At 56.7% G+C, this 15,593-nt stretch overlaps 1 protein-coding gene across 9 annotated transcripts in view; it reads left to right on the plus strand.

The window, feature by feature from the left end:
* Positions 1–14,926, plus strand: part of MAP4 (microtubule associated protein 4) — a 112,005-nt gene extending 97,079 nt beyond the window's left edge. For 6 of the 9 annotated variants that reach the window (XM_027703585.1, XM_027703590.1, XM_027703588.1 and 3 more), the window contains 5 exons: positions 990–1,118; positions 2,647–2,739; positions 6,321–6,402; positions 8,207–8,319; positions 10,243–14,926. In XM_027703585.1, coding sequence (XP_027559386.1) covers positions 990–1,118; positions 2,647–2,739; positions 6,321–6,402; positions 8,207–8,319; positions 10,243–10,455 — 630 coding nt within the window. In that variant the 3' untranslated portion in view covers positions 10,456–14,926. The remainder of the gene's footprint in view (positions 1–989; positions 1,119–2,646; positions 2,740–6,320; positions 6,403–8,206; positions 8,320–10,242) is intronic. The other 3 variants (XM_027703592.1, XM_027703594.1, XM_027703589.1) reach the window with 2 other exon arrangements.
* Positions 14,927–15,593: the final 667 nt, after the last annotated feature.

Below are 15,593 nucleotides of genomic sequence, written 5' to 3' on the forward strand. Positions count from 1 at the left end.
TCCCAGGCACAGGAAAGTCAAGGGCACTCCTGGGCTGGCTGTGTGTCCCAGACAGCATCGATACCACATGGATTTACCCTCAGTCAGGACTGTCTTAGTGGTGATCTCACAGCACAGCCCTCCCTGGGTCAGCTGGAGGGACTCGATTTTTACATTCCATTGCACTGTCCTTGATTTTCTAAATATTTTCATAGAATTATTAAATTCCAGCAATTTTATTTTTAAGCAAATTGTCCTTTTCATAGTCTGATTTACACTGAGGTGTTTTTAGAGTCTGAGAATGCTGTAATTGCTGAGGGTTTTTTTTGTTTACTGGTCTGTAAGTCAGTGAAATACAAAATTCATGCTGAGCCCTTCCCAGAAATGCAGGTTCTGCTGCACCTCCCTGGATCTAGATTAGAAAAAAAGAATGGATATTTCCAGGTGGTTGCTGAATTTTTATGAAACCTCTAATTTTTCCTTCCATTTTTGCTCAGCTGGACTCACTTGGTCCACCTGTATTTTTTAGATAAAAACCAAATCAGCTGCTGGGCTCCAGGACTGAGTCAAGTCTGCGTGGGTGGAATCCCAACTGGAAGCACAGTATGTGTGTGTCCAGCAGAGCTCCTGGAGAGACAATCCAGGGATGTCTTTGCCTCCAGGATCTTCATCATGTCCTCCCTGTGAAGGAGCTGCTGCTGTTGGGCTCCTAAAAGATCTGGGTTCATTTTTTGGCAGGATGTGAGTGCTGGGGTCACTTGGAACCCGCCAACGTGATCCCAAGGGAGGGGCACCAGGAGCTTTTTGAGGCACGGAGAACAGGGTGCCTGTGCCACCCCACGCCTGAGTGGTGTCGCTTCCCTCCCATCCTGGGCTCGTGGGATCGTCCTTTGCCTGGGAATTGGAGCGTGCAGGGAGCTCTCCTGGGTCACCCACTCCGTGTTCCCACCCTCCTGCCCACACTTCTGCTTTTGCTGGTTGAAATCACCCGTTTGTCTCCCTCCATCCAGGGGAAGGTAGAGAAAAGGCCCGACCCAGCCGCCGCCGCGCCCAGGCCCGAGCCCAGCGCGGGCACTAAAGTGGCTCCTCCCAAAACAGCCGTATCAAAAGAGGGGGTCCCCAAACAGCCCAATGGGAAAGTGAGTTCCTTTCGCACTTTTCTCTGGGGGAGATGAAGGAAAAAAAAAACGTTTCCGTTTTGAGTCACCCTCCCTTCTCTTCGGCTCTTCTCTCTGTCCTGTCGGTGTCACTGTTCCTTGCACGGACACTCTGCCCGGTCTTTGTCCTGCACCCCGAGATGTTTGCAGGGAAGCACCTTCAGGGCTCTCTCTGGAGGGGCCTTCTCCACTCCTGCTGGGAATGTTTTCAGAGCAGAGCTCTCCACTTTCACTTTGAGGTTGATACAGGCTTAACTTTGAGCCACTTTCAAACCAGTTCTTCCAGCACGGAACCAGTTTGTAACTAGGCAGAGTTTTAAGCTTCTCTTAAGAGTGTGGAATGTTAAGGAATTCATCTTTCCTGCAGTATTCCGGACCCAGTTGTGCCCAAACTCTGTAACTCCATGGATTAGGCCACCACCATTTGCTGGGTTACCCCAAAGCTGGTGTGACAGGGTGTTCCAGCACGAGGGAGGGGGGTGAGGTGGGAGTGCTGCAGTTTAATTCCAGTATTACCAGGCAGAGCCTGTTCAGGAATGACCAGGATTGTACCTCTGGAGGAGTCGGTCACACACTCCATGGCACGAGTTTTTAGAGCTGCCCTTGCCCTGAATCCAGCCTTTCTGAACGGCCAAGGAGCTTTGGGAAGCTGCTCAAGTGAGAATGTTCTGGGGATTCCTTTTGTGCTCCGAGTTTATCACCTCTCTCTGGGAAGCAGGGCACAGCTTCTGCCCTGTTTTGTGCTGTGGGAAATAACCCCCAGACTAAACACGTGTTGTAACTAACCTTTGTAGACACGGGCCTGTCGCTCTAACTCAGCTCCTGCTCTGTGAGCAAAGCTCACTTAGCTATTCCTTTTGTATCACAAAAATCACAGGATCAATCACTGAGGTTGGAAAAGCCCTCTGAGAGCGAGTCCAGCCATCGGCCCAGCACTGCAAGGCCACCACTGACCACGTCCCCAAGTCCAAATCACTTTAATTTGAAGGAGAAACAATTTAATTAACGTGTGGTCTGATGTAATTTAACCCAAGGTTTGACCACCTTCGTCAGAAAAACCTTTCTCAGCCCACGGGGGCTTCACTGCCCAGGGGTTTGAGGGATGTTATCCAGGACTGGAGCCCGTCCAGGAGCAGAGCCTGAGCAGTTCATTCCAAGTGCTGGCTCCCAGGCAGCCGGGCTGGCTCTCCCTGCTCCAGGGAAGCTCTCACTAGAAATATCCCGGGAAGCTCCCGGGGGGGGACGTGGGCAATCCCATCCCTTGGGGCAGGCAGGTCCGTGGGGCCCGTGGAGGAGCGTTTTCACCTCATTGCTCTGGCACTAACACTGTCTGTGCAGACTCCTGTCCTTCACTTTTCTCTCACTCTCCTCCTCGGTCGCTTCCACCCCTGGCACTGAGTCGGGCTGAGCTAACACGGCTCCTGCTCCCCGTGTCAGAGCCCCCCCCTGCCATATGACAACTCTAACCAGTCCTCTCCCTTGTGTTGTTTTCCATTCTGTGACGTTCCAGGTCCAGATAGTCTCCAAAAAAGCGAACTACAGCCATGTTCAGTCCAAGTGTGGTTCCAAGGACAATATTAAGCATGTCCCTGGAGGTGGGAATGTAAGTATGGGCTCTGGGCAAGCTGTCTGTCTACTAACTCCTTCTCTTGTACCATGTTGTTGTGTGTCACTCTCAAGAATGCTCTGTCGGAGGCACAAAGGTGTGGCAGAGTCTCAGGGCTCCTGGAAACAAGGCAGGCTGAAGAATTGTTTAATTTTCCCTCGGGATGCCAGGATGAATGTGAGTGATTGTTTCACAGTGCTCCAGCTGCACCTGACCTGCTTCTCACCTGGTTTATGGTGGCCAAATGTGGGATGTTCACATCACTGACCCCAGGAGTTAACTCCCCATGGATCCCAGGAGTTAACTCCCCATGGATCCCAGGAGTTAACTGCCCATGGATCCCAGGAGTTAACTCCCCATGGATCCCAGGAGTTAACTCCCATTGGATGCCAGGAGTTAACTGCCCATGGATCCCAGGAGTTAACACTCCCTGGATTCCCTCTGCAGGCAGTGGAGGCACCTCCTCACCCCACTGACCTACTGCAGATGTTTGATTTTTTCAGCTCAAATTCATTGTGGCCTGGAAGTGCCTGCTGCCCTCCCCTGGCTCACAGCTCCAGCTGGAGCCAGACTCATTTCACTCCTTGTTTCACTAAAAGGACTTTGAAACAGGAAAAGACTCGGGGACTTAACCTTTGAGCTGCGATTAATTTCTAAATTTAAAGGCTGCTGGTGTCTCTGGCCGCAGAGCTGAGCTCGTTAAAATAGAAAGTTAATCTGGTGGTGTCTGCGACTTGGTTTGGGGTGTGAGATCCTGAGAGGGTCTGGCAGGAAAACCAGGTTAACTCTCTGGATCCTAAAGCCTGGGAGAGCATGAGTTTAGTTTGGTGGCTCATTCCGTGGGGGCAGATCTGGGCTGCCTCGAACCTGTGCTGGGTTTGCTCAGGGGCAGTTTCAGAAACACAAAGTTTGGGTGGTTTCAGAGACACTGAAGTATTTAAGCCCAGGGGAGTTTGTTCCATAGGTGTTTAAATATTCCGTGTTCCTGAGGAGTGATGTCCCAGAGTGTCTGGTTGGAGTCAGTGGCACTGCTCAGGACCTGGCTGTGGGGACAGCTGTGGGCCATTTTGCCTGGGAAATCCATGCCCAGATGGCTGAACCTTTGCAGGACTGATTTTCCCTCAGATTTTTGCAGGATGTGGGTCCTTAAGGAGCTGGTTCCCTCCAGGGTGGTCAGAGCCTGGTGCTGAGGTCACACGTGGTGGTCACTGCACGAGGCCTCCCTTCCCAACTGGACACCTCCTCTGCTCCCCTCCTGCCTGGGGCTTTGGGATTTGCCTTTCCCAGCTGACATTTCTCATTTGGTGCTTCCATGACCTGCTCAGTGCCTGTGGGGAAAAGCCCCACACATGCTTTTCCCTTTTTCCAGGCTCCCAGGAATGGGATTTAAAAGTGGGAGATATTTTCTTGCTTGATTAACTCCAGCAGTGAACTGTTCTTCTGCTCATCAATCACCATCCTTTCCTTCCCTCTTCACTGCCAGACATTCCCAGCCCTGGGGACAAGTGTGTCCCTGCTTTCTTTTCCTCTCCCCCCACACTCTCCTTTCACCACTGCAGGTTTCCTCCTGGATCAGCTCCTTAAGCAGCACTTCATTCTGTATTTTCAGAGCAGAAAGCTCATTCCCAGGTTCCAAAGGCATTCCCAGCCCTCCAACATCCCCAGCCCTGCACATGGATGTGAGGGCCCAGTCTGTCTTCCCAGAAAAGCTTTTCCTTTTTACTCATTTTTACATCTTCTCCCTCCTTTTGGGGCACTGTGATCTTAGTGACCTCTCTTCCAAGCTGTTTTCTTGCTCAAATAACTGTGATGATCTCTTCTGGGAGAAGACTTCCCAGTGTTTAAAAAAATAGTAGCTGTTATTTCTGCTCATGTTCCGTGTGCCAGACACAAACACAAGAAAGTTTCCTGGGTAAAAGCTTTTGTTGCACTTTAGTATTTCCCCCTCCTGGAACCACAGAGTCCTTTAGTTTGGAAAAGGCCTCCAAGATCATCGAGTCCAACCTTTGACCAAGGTTTCTCTCTAAGGAAAGCAGTAAAGAGGCAGATTTTACAAAGTGCAGGTAATGTCTGTGGTGCTGAAGGTTTAAAGGTGATTTGGTGTCCATGGGTTTCTCTGTCCTTTGGCTTGACCTGCTTGGATGGATTGGGAAGTGGTCAGAGAGAGAAAACCTAAGAAGAGTTGAGGGTCACACTCCCCAGCTGAGCCTCTGTGTCAAACTTTCTGCTCTAAAGGTTATTTCTGGCCCTGGAGTCCGTGTTTGGCTCTGTCAGTGCAATCCCAGGCCTGTAAATGTGTCTCCCACTGCAAACTCAAGTTGGAAATCCAGCAGGAACTGCCCTTCCATGTGGGTGTGGTGGTTTGGATCTGCAGGAGAGAGGAGTCGTGGGGAGCCCCAGCTGGGTGCATCTGTGATATTGTCAGCTGATAGTGTTATGATTTTAAAATGCATTCAGTGAAATAAATTGAATTTCATCCCAGTCCCAAGCAAGCAAGAACTGCTGATTAAAGCTGTAATTATCAATAAACTCTTGGAGTAGCTGGTGAGTGAACGAGTTCTTGTCACATTCAAAAAGAAAGACTTGGATTTTCTCTGCAAACCAATCTGGAGCAGAACTTCCTGAGCACGGAGGGGCCAGCTGGTGGTTGGCAGCCACGACTGGGATTGGGGGTTCTCTTGCCATTCCTTCCAAAAACCCCCAGGTTTTTCCCGTGGGAAGTTAGAATGTCAACTTCACTAGACCAGATGACCAGGAGTTCCTTCTGGTATAAATTATCTTACATTTGTATGAAGGGAAAGATCTGCAAGTGGTTAGACAAAAGTTCATTCTGGAATGACCATTCCATGGCTGTGCCATGAGCTCAAGGCCCCCATTTCTGGTCACTGTCCCTCTGTCTGTGTTCTCTGGTCTCAGTTTCTGTCCCTCATGTTAACCCCTCCTGGCCTTTGAGTGATGTCAAAGCTGCCGGTGGCGTTTGGCTGGAGATCATCAGGAGATGTTCCCAGGGGCTGGGGATCAGCAGGAGATGTTCCCAGGGGCTGGGGATCATCAGGAGATGTTCCCAGGGGCTGGGGATCAGCAGGAGATGTTCCCAGGGGCTGGGGATCAGAAGGAGATGTTCCCCATGGCTGGGGATCAGCAGGAGATGGTTCCCAGGGGTTGGGGATCAGCAGGAGATGGTTCCCAGGGGCTGGGGATCAGCAGGAGATGTTCCCCATGGCTGGGGATCAGCAGGAGATGTTCTCTGTGGCTGGGGATCATCAGGAGATGTTCCCAGGGGCTGGGGATCAGCAGGAGATGTTCCCCATGGCTGGGGATCAGCAGGAGATGTTCTCTGTGGCTGGGGATCAGCAGGAGATGGTTCCCTCTGTCTGGGGATCAGCAGGAGATGGTTCCTCGTGGCTGGGGATCAGCAGGAGATGTTCCCCATGGCTGGGGATCAGCAGGAGAACATGATGTGGCAGAGCAGGGGCACAGGCTGATGAAGCACAGGCTGGTGTTGGAGGTGGCCCGTCGGCCTCCGGAGTCACCGCGGGCGTTGCTCTGTGCTGAGCTGGTTCTTCTTGTCTCTCCAGGTGCAGATCCAGAACAAGAAAGTTGACCTTTCCAAAGTGTCCTCCAAGTGTGGCTCTAAAGCAAATATCAAGCATAAGCCAGGTAGGAGTTTTTACCATTTCCTCAGGGTTTGTTGGTAGATTTTGCTCGTCCCTTAAACCCGGTCCTGGATCGGGACTGAAACTGTTTAAGGGGTTTGCTGCTTTCAGGGGGTGTCTCCAGAAGCTCTGGAAATGCTCCTTTAGCAATTCCAGGTGGTTTCATGAGTGGAGAAGGGGAGTACAAGATGTGGGATGTCCTCAAAGCATCTACTGCTGTGACTCAGCTCTGCTTTTTCCTGCTCATTTGAAAAGAAAACCGTGGATATTCCCATGACCACTCCGGGAAGCTTCATCCCAGAGGGCTTTGGGACTCTGGGAATATCCATGTGCTGCAGAAGGATAAAGGTGTCTCCAGTTCTTCAGAGTTCATATGAGGGTCCTTTTAGCCTCATATTTGTGGCAGCTCCTGCCTTACATAAAACACTTTATGGGATGAGCATGTGGGAATTCTTTGCTCCGCACTGAGAACAGTGCAGCTACTCCTTGTGAATTCCTGGGAATCTCAGGTTTCTACCCAAGCAGGGCCCAGCCCAGGGCTCAGCTGGAGCATGGGCAGGTCTCACATCCAAGGTCCCGTGGCTGTAGGCCCCTCGTTTGTCCCGTGGGATGGTCAGATCCATGACCTTTCCTGGTCCGTCGGTGCCTGAGGACACTCCCCTGCACGGGAACGCTGCCGGCCGTCAAACCCCACACCCCAGGGACAAAGTTCACTGCCCAGAGCCAACAACAAGCACCACAGGCCCGTCTTTGTCCGCTCCTGGGAGTTCCCTGCACCCTCTGCCAGGTTGAGCCTCGTCCACCCCACGCTCCAGCGGCTCCGAACGTGCTCCCGCGTTGGGAACGTGGTGCCACGAGTGTGACCCCTCCTGCTCAGCGCTCGGAAATAACGAGCCCGGAGCGACAATAACTGCCCTTGTCCAGGGCTGACTGGAGCACAACAACCCCTCCATTGGCTGCCAGGGCTCGGAACTGGTTTTCTTGGGCCAGATCTGCTGGTTTCCACCGTTGGCCATGCCAGGCTTCCAGAGGGCCGAGGGTTTAATGATGTCTCTGGGAAGAGAAGTTGCGTCCAGCAATACTTGAATTGGGTTTGGGAGAAAGCTGCTGGAACATGGGTTGAATCCAGTGAAAGGTGTCCCTGTCCACGGCTGGGGGTTGGAATGATCCTTAAGGTCCCTTCCAACCCGGGCCATTCCATGATTCCATTCCGTGATTCCACGTGCAGTCTGATTTATTAATAAAGCAGGCACCAAAACGTTCAGAGGGATGGGGCACCTCTGCTGTTGGGACAGGCTGAGAGAGTTGGGATTGTTCAGCCTGGAGAGGAGAAAGAAAGCTCCGGGGTGACCAAACTGTGGCCTTCCGGTGCCTGAAGGAGCTGCCAGGAAAGGTGGAGGGACTTTGGACAAGGGCCTGGAGAGACAGGACAAGGTGGAATGGCTTCAAACTGGCAGAGGATAAATTTAGGTTGGATATTGGGAAGGAATTGTTGGCTGGGAGGGTGGGGAGGCCCTGGGACAGGTTGCCCAGAGAAGCTGTGGCTGGATCCCTGGAAGTGTCCAAGGCCAGGTTGGAGCAACCTGGGCTCGTTCCCCACCTGAGGGACATCCAGGGCTTTGCTGGCACAGGTGGGAACCACCAACTTTGGTCCTGCCAGTTCTAAACCAGACTTAACTGGGGAGAGACTGAGCCAGTGAATGTGCTCCTTGGTCCTGTCCCTCCTCCAGAGGGTCCCCAGCAGCTCCTGGAGGGGTGGGACCTCTGTGGGATCTTTCCTGAACTCACCCCTGCACATGTCCTTGCAGGGGGAGGAGATGTCAAAATTGAGAACCAGAAGCTGAACTTCAAGGAGAAGGCCCAAGCCAAAGTGGGATCTCTGGACAACGTGGGACACTCGCCGGCCGGAGGGGCCGTGAAGGTGGGTGCAGGGAGCTCTGGCACCCCAGGGTGGGGCTCCAGGGGGCTGCTCCTCCTCCTCCTGCTCCTGATGGAGAGCAGCTCCTCCACCCCCAGCCTGCTCCAGCCACCTGCTTGTTTCTGGGGCCTCTGTTGTGCCCCCCAGGGCTAAGGAGGGACCCCAGGAGTACGGATGGGCTGGGAAGGAGAGCGCTGGGAACCACCTTGGCCTGCTGGCCCAGTCTCCCTGCAGGCATTCCCGAGGGCTGGTGCTGCCCATCTCCATCCTTCCTGTTGGGATCTGAGAGCAGGGATCACTGAGCTGGGAGCCCCTCAGAGGGGCTGCCTGTGGCCCTCACCCCCAGTTAAAGCTGGTGAGATCCAAGTGCTCTGTGCTGGGAGAGAGCACCTTGTGAATCTTGGGAGCACTTGGAGGACCATGGAATATCCTGAGCTGGAAGGGACCCCCCGGGAGTGTGGAGTCCAGCTCCTGCAGCCCATTGGTGTGAGGGTGGGAACAGATGGTTGTGCTCTCGTGGCTGTGATTCTTCCCTTCTCCCACGGGAGCACAAACTGTCCCCAGCCTTGGCTCTGCACGTGCCAGGTGTGGCTGCAGGAATGGGATGTCTGTGCTCAGGGAGGGGACACTGACCCATCACAGCACAGCATGGCCAGGGGGTGCTGGGAATTGTGCTCAGGGAGACACTGGGGCTGTTATTGTGCAGTCCCAGAATGGTTTGGGCTGGAGGGCACCTTAAGGATCATCCCATTCCAACCTCGACACCTTCCCCCAGCCCAGGTTGCTCCAAGCCCCGTCCAACCTGGCCTTGGACACTTCCAGGGATCCAGGGGCAGCCACAGCTTCTCTGGGCAACCTGTGCCAGGGCCTCCCCACCCTCCCAGCCAGGAATTCCTTCCCAATATCCCATCTAACCCTGCCCTGTGGCAGTGGGAAGCCATTCCCCCATGTCCTGTTACTCCAGGCTCTTGCAGTCCTGCACCTCTCACAGTCCTGCACCTCTCACAGCCCTGCACCTCTCACATCCCTACAACCTCTGCACCACACACCCCTGTACCCCACACACCCCTGCACCTCTCACACCCCCCTGCACCTCTCACATCCCTACAACCCCTGCACTTCTCACATCCCCCTGCACCTCACACACCCCTGCACCTCTCACAGCCCTACAACCTCTGCACCTCTCACATCCCCCTGCACCTCTCACACCCCTGCACCTCTCACATCCCTACAACCTCTGCACTCCACACCCCTACACCTCTCACATCCCTACAACCCCTGTACCTCTGACAGCCCTACAACCCCTGCACCCCACACCCCTGCACCTCTCACGTCCTCCTGCACCTCTCACATCCCTACAACCCCCGCACCCGCAGCCCCCGCAGCGCCGCGGCATTGACCGGTGCCCCCCCGTTTGTCATTGTAGGCGGAGGGCGGTGCGGAGCCGGGGCAGCAGCCGCCGGCGCCCGCGGGCGGAGCGGGGCCGGGCCCGGGCGCGGTGCCGGGGCCGGGTGCGGTGCCGGGTGCGGTGCCCGTCCCGGCCCCGGCGGCCCCGGCGGGCAGCGCGCTGCGGGAGAACGGGGTCGGGCCGGCCGTGCCCCCCGGCCTGGGCACCGCCGAGCAAAGGGACACTCAGAGCTTCGAGACTCACATACAAGAAACAAGTAAGTGCCCGCGGGGCCCCCCCTCTGTGCCGCCCCGGGGAGAGGGGGGGGGGAGCCCGGCAGCCCCCCACCCGTTTGTAGCGACGTCTGTAGGGCTGTCCTGCCTTTCTTTTAATTCAGAAAATTGCCTTTTATCTTCCAGGCATCTAATGATGACATTCTGGTATCGTCTTCCATCCCCTTTCCCCGTCCCCTCTCCCTCCCGCCCCTCCCGCCCCCTCCCTCCCCGTGTCCCCCCCACCCACCCCCTGTGTCGCTGCAGATTGAATCTCACAAGCTGACGTTCCGTGAGAAGGCCAAGGCTCGCACAGACCACGGAGCGGAAATCGTCGTCTCCAAACCCCCCAACCTTTCCAGCAGCACCTCCCCCCGGCGCAGCAGCACCTCTGCCAGCGAGAGCCTGGGCTCCGGCGCCTCCCCGACACCGCTGCCACGGCCGGCTGCCCCCGCCGCGCCCTCCCAGCAAGGCTTGTGACCCCCCCGGCCCCGCTCCACGCGCCCCCGAGGACCCAGCTTGGCTCTCTTGACCCGGCCTCTGGCTTTAGGTGGGAAGGGACAGCGTTCCGCAGGGGGCTCGGCCCTGCCCGGGCTCGGGGGTCCCTCCGTGGCTGGAAAGGGGTTTCCCCTCCCTCTCCGCGCCCCGTCCCGTTGGCTTTGGGGGGGTCGCTCCAGCGGTGGTGTCGCGTCGGGGCCGGGATCGGGCGGCTCCAGGGGCTGTTCCAGTGTAGGGATGTGCCGGGGGCTGAAGCCAGGCCAGAGTTAACAGGGATAAGCTGTGATCTTTCTTTCTGTCTCTTTTTTTTTACCCCCTCTCCCTCCTCACCGCTTCAGTTGGATGCTGATATAAACCCTCCACACTCGTTAGGCTGTTTTAACTGTTGACTTGAAACCTTTTATTCTTTGTGACGACGTGTTGATGATTTATTGTGCTACGAGCCCCGTGCTAAGTTTCCTTTTCTCTTTCCTTCCTTCCCACCCCGTAGGAGAGTAGGGACATTAACCGCTGCTGCCGTGCTGGCTTCTTACTGACATATCCAGCCATTGTAACTTCCTTGTTGTTGTTTGGGGTTTCTTTTAATATTTTAAACCGATGGAGCGAGTTCACGGGATTTAAGCCATGTCTGGAACGAAAGGCACAGGGATGTGTTAAAGGCGAACTTGCTGTGAGAGCTCAGGTGGAGCCTGTGTTGACCTCGAGGAGATGCTCATAAACCCTCCCCCGGGGGGGTGCCCGGGGCCTCCTGCGTGTCAGCGAGGGAAAGGTGGTTTATTTATTAACTGGCACGGCCGGAGCCCTGGGATTCATCCCGGTTTTCCAGGGCCGAGGGCTGCGGGGGGGGGCAGGAGGCTGCCGTGGCGGGTTGACTCAGGCTGGGAGTTCGAGGCTGAAGCAGGTCCTGGGGTGTGAGGGATGTGTGTGTGTGTGTGTGTGCGCGTGGTTTTAACGAGGCTGATGGATGGGGACCGTCGGGATGAGCAGGTCCGTGGGAGGCAGGAAAGGGCAGTGCCCATCCCGGGATGGGCAGCGAGCCGGGAGCCCTGGGCTGGGCAGCAGGGCAGGGGTAGTGCCAGGGAGTTGCAGCTCTGACTAGGAAGGAGATTTTTTCCCCACTCTTGGAGCTCCTCGTTTCGTGTTGCAAATGACACTAAAGAAATGAAATGTAAATAAATTAAAACGGGAAAGAAAAAAAAAATAAGTGTTCTTGGGTGGTCAAACTAATTTAAAGAAAAAAAAAGCGGAATAGCAAAACACTGGGATCAAAGAGAACTGAACCAGGCTGTGCTAAGGGGGGGCTGCTCCAGGAGGGGACAGAGGGAAGCCTGCAGCTTCTCATGCTTGTGGGAATATTTCTTTGGGAAGCCGACAATGACACGATAACCCGGAATCTGTATTTACACACAAAGATTCTTATTGCACTTGTATTTTTTATATTAAAGTTTGCATGATTTCTAATAAAATGGCATTAAAATGTACTAGTTTGCATCAAAGTCGTCTGGTAGTTTCATAAGTGCTTTTTGCTCTGAATACAAATTGAAACAATGCAGATTTGCACCTGAAAGGGGCGGTTATATATACCCTGGAGCCCTCCCAGTGCTTCCTTCCCTTCCTCTTCCTCCAATTCCTCCTCTTCCTTCTCCTCCTCCTCCTCCTCCTCCTCCCCACCTCTCCGCTCCCTCTGTGCCACATCCCTCTGATCCCAAACAGGGAACGTGCCCTCGCTCCCTGCCCTCGTGTTGTCCGTGTGTGTGCTCCCGGCGTTCCCAGCACTGATCCCAGCCCTGGCTCCGGATGGAGAAGCTGGAGCCGGGGCCGGGCTGGGGCCGGGACCCCGTTTCTCCGGCCCCGAGCCGGTGCTGCCTGTGTCCCCTGTGTCCCCACCCCGGTATATATCACTGCCCTCCCGCTGACGCTTCCTTCTTTCTCTTACTGCTAAATTCTAAACACCAGCTTCAGCTTGTCAGTCTTGGCTTTGGTTTGGTTTCTTTTTTTTTCTGACACTTGAATCCAGGGGAAGTTTGGAGGAGAGGGACTGAGGAGAGGAGAGGAGCAGGCTGAGCCCCTGGGCAGGACGGGGCCGTGTGTTTCCCAAGCAATAACGTCCGTGTGCCCCGGGCCGGGACTGGCAGGGGCTGGTGTGAGGGTCCTGAGCCTGCACGGTGAGCCTGGAGCCTGGTTTCCCTGCCTGGATCCCGGCTTCCCTGCCCGGAGCCTGGTTTCCCTGCCTGTGACCCACCAACGTGGGCTGGGAAGGGGCTGGAGCCGCCCTCCAGGCTCACCGAGCTGGCAGCAGGGTTTGTGCCGATGGGCAGCGGCCGGAGATGCTCGTGGGTAACCAAAGAGGAGGTGGAGGCTGCGATGTCCTGTCCCTCTCGCTGCTCCGCCCGGGGCACCCCGGGAGGAGGTTCCCCGGGTGCCCCGGGATGAGATTCCCGGGCGGAGGGAGGCAGCCGGGTCCCGGCCGCGGTTCAGGTGCTGCAGGAGGAAGGCAAGTGGCAACATTGCACTTTATCTTCTGAGATCGCAAAAAAGAAAACAAACGGCAAACGAGCCCCCGTCTCCTGCAAAGGGACAGCGACATCGCCTCTCCCCTGCGCTGCTTTTATCCCATTTCCCGACTGCTGGGCAGCCCTGGATGAGGATTTGTCTGTCCCTGCCCGACACAGCCCCCGGCCCAGCTGCCCCCACCGGCCTGTGCTTCTGTGCCACTTCTCTAACACTTGTTGTGCCTGTGTTTAGCTGACGAACTAAATCCGGATACATTAGTTTGCTGTGGTGTTTCTAGGACAGCTTCAGTTTTAATATGGATTTCTTTTTTTTGTATTTTCTCTTGAGGAAGCGGCTGTACATATTGCTGGGAAGGAGCCGTGTGTGCTGGAAATGGCTTTTCCTCTCTGGAGAGGTGGGATGAGCTGGGTGGGGCAGAGACCTGCAGAGACGCTGCTGGGTGGGAAGGGGCCGGCGGCTCCACCGAGGGCTGGAGGCAGCAAATTGGGGGGGGAAAATAGGAGTTGTGGTCTGAATTAGATGCAAGTTGAATGTACACGTTCCTGTCCTGAGCTGGCGCTGGGGGGGTCCTGGCTTTGCAGGGGTGGCTGAGCTGAGCTGGGCTCGGGCTGGGCTGGAGGCTCAGCAAAGCCCTTCCCAGAGCTCGGGATGAGGGTGAGCGGCGGTTTGGAGGTGTCTGAGCTGCTGGAGGGATGGGGAGGGAGCAGGGCCGGGTGGGAGCTCCATCCCAGCTGGGGTCTCTCCAGGCAGGAGCCTCCCCCCCTTTTCCCGCCGCTCCGCTGCCGGAGCCTGGTGTCTCCCTGCATATCAGTGGCATATACAGTTACTTCGGGCTTTTTATACTGTTAAACAAGTACATTCAAGTAACAAGTTTGTGGGCTTGAGGCCGCGGGAGCGGCGGCTCCGCTGTGGCTCCCGTGGGTCGGGTCCTGACCGCAAACTGAATGTAGTTTTCTACGCTGACCCCCCCCGGTGTTGTCCCCGCGTAGTGTCGGTGCGAGGGGGGCTCTGGGACCCCCCCCGCGTTTGTGTCGTTTAGGCAGAATTTCTAGTTTTCTCGGAGCTTGGTGGCAGTGACACCCTCGGGGGGACGGGGCGTCCCCGAGGGCAGGGCCGAGCCCCGGGGAGCCGCTCCCGGCCGTCGGTGCAGGAGCTGGGGGGGCCCGGCGGCCTCCGGGCTGGGGAGAAATGTCCCCCCCCAAACCCTCCCGGCCCCGGGACCCTGCGGGTGGGGCGGGAAATGGCTCCGGGAGGCAGCAGTGGGAATGCTCGGGCTCTCCTTCCTCCTCCCCGCCGAACTCCGGCCGGGTGAGCGTTTCCCCCTCCCTCCCCCGAGTCTCGCCGGCCGGTGTCTGGGGCAGGATCAGACACGAGGCTCCATCGTGCGCCCGTCGTGCTCGTCCCGCCTTCGGCATCACCCGCAGCTTCCACCGCCCGAACCGTAGGAACAGCGAGCCGGGACCGAGGGGAGCGGCCGCGGGGGTTGGACACGGGACGGGGCGAGCGGAGCCGAGCCCCGAGGGCGCTCCCGGCCCCGGGCTCCCTCCACGGTCTCGGGAAGCCACTAAACCTCTCTGCCTCAGCTCCCCCCTGCACGGGGGGTGACACTCTTTACCTCACCGGGCTGTCGTGAGGCGTGAGCAGCGTGTGACGTGTTCTCCGTGTGACGTGTTACTGTTGTTTGTGTCATAGGGTTGTTCTGCGGGGCTGTCCCCGGGCAGGGGCAGGTCAGTGCTCGGTGTGAGACCACAGCTCTGGGGGGTGGGCTGGGGCAGAGCCCCCCCCCTGCCTGGGGGGGACCCACCCGTTTGGTTCTGCCTTTGTGTCTCACCCTCCCCGAGGGGCTGTAAGACCGTCGTCTCCTTAGCAACATTTCCTGACTTGATGTTGTGATTCTTACTATTGTAAAGGGTTGAAATAAAGCTTCTAGATGTTCCTCCTCAGCTCGGGCCTGAGTTTGTGGGGGTGGGAAGGCCGGGCAGGGCGCGGTGGCACAGTCGGGGGCACCTGAGATGCTGCTGGCACAGGAAGCCATAAGGAAGGGGGGAAGGAATTCGGCTGGATCCGATTCCTTCAGCCACAGAAAATCCCCATCCGTGGCTTTGCTCCTCAAGCCTGGGATCAGAGGGGAGGGGTGTCCTGTGGGCACCCCCCGGGGCCAGTGAGAGCCCTTGGTGCCCGTGGCAGTGTGGCACAGCTGGCACAGCCGGGGCAGAGCCACAGGAGCCGACCTTGCCCTCCTGCCCGTCCCACCTGGCTTCTCTTGGAGTGGCCCGTGCCAGGCCCTGCACACACATGGGACCAAAGGGGAACCCCGAGGGGCCACCACTCCCTCACTCGTACAAAGGGAAGGTTTTCCACCCTGGCTCAGACTCACACATGGGACAGACACAACCTGGGACCCCACACAGCATTGGGACCCAAGGTCCAGGTCCCTGAGCAGCAGCAGCTCCTCTGCCCCTCCTCGAGCCCTGCCCTGGGAACAAACCCCCAGCTCTGGACACGCTCTGGCACTGCAGGGTGACTGTGTCCTGCACCCTGCCCTGGGCTGCCTGTGACCCCACAGTGACAGGGGGTCCCACAGTGCCAGGTCCCTTTAGCCCCCT

This window comes from Neopelma chrysocephalum, unplaced genomic scaffold, assembly GCF_003984885.1.
Source record: "Neopelma chrysocephalum unplaced genomic scaffold, ASM398488v2 Primary Assembly neopelma1_243, whole genome shotgun sequence".
NCBI lineage: Eukaryota > Metazoa > Chordata > Aves > Passeriformes > Pipridae > Neopelma > Neopelma chrysocephalum.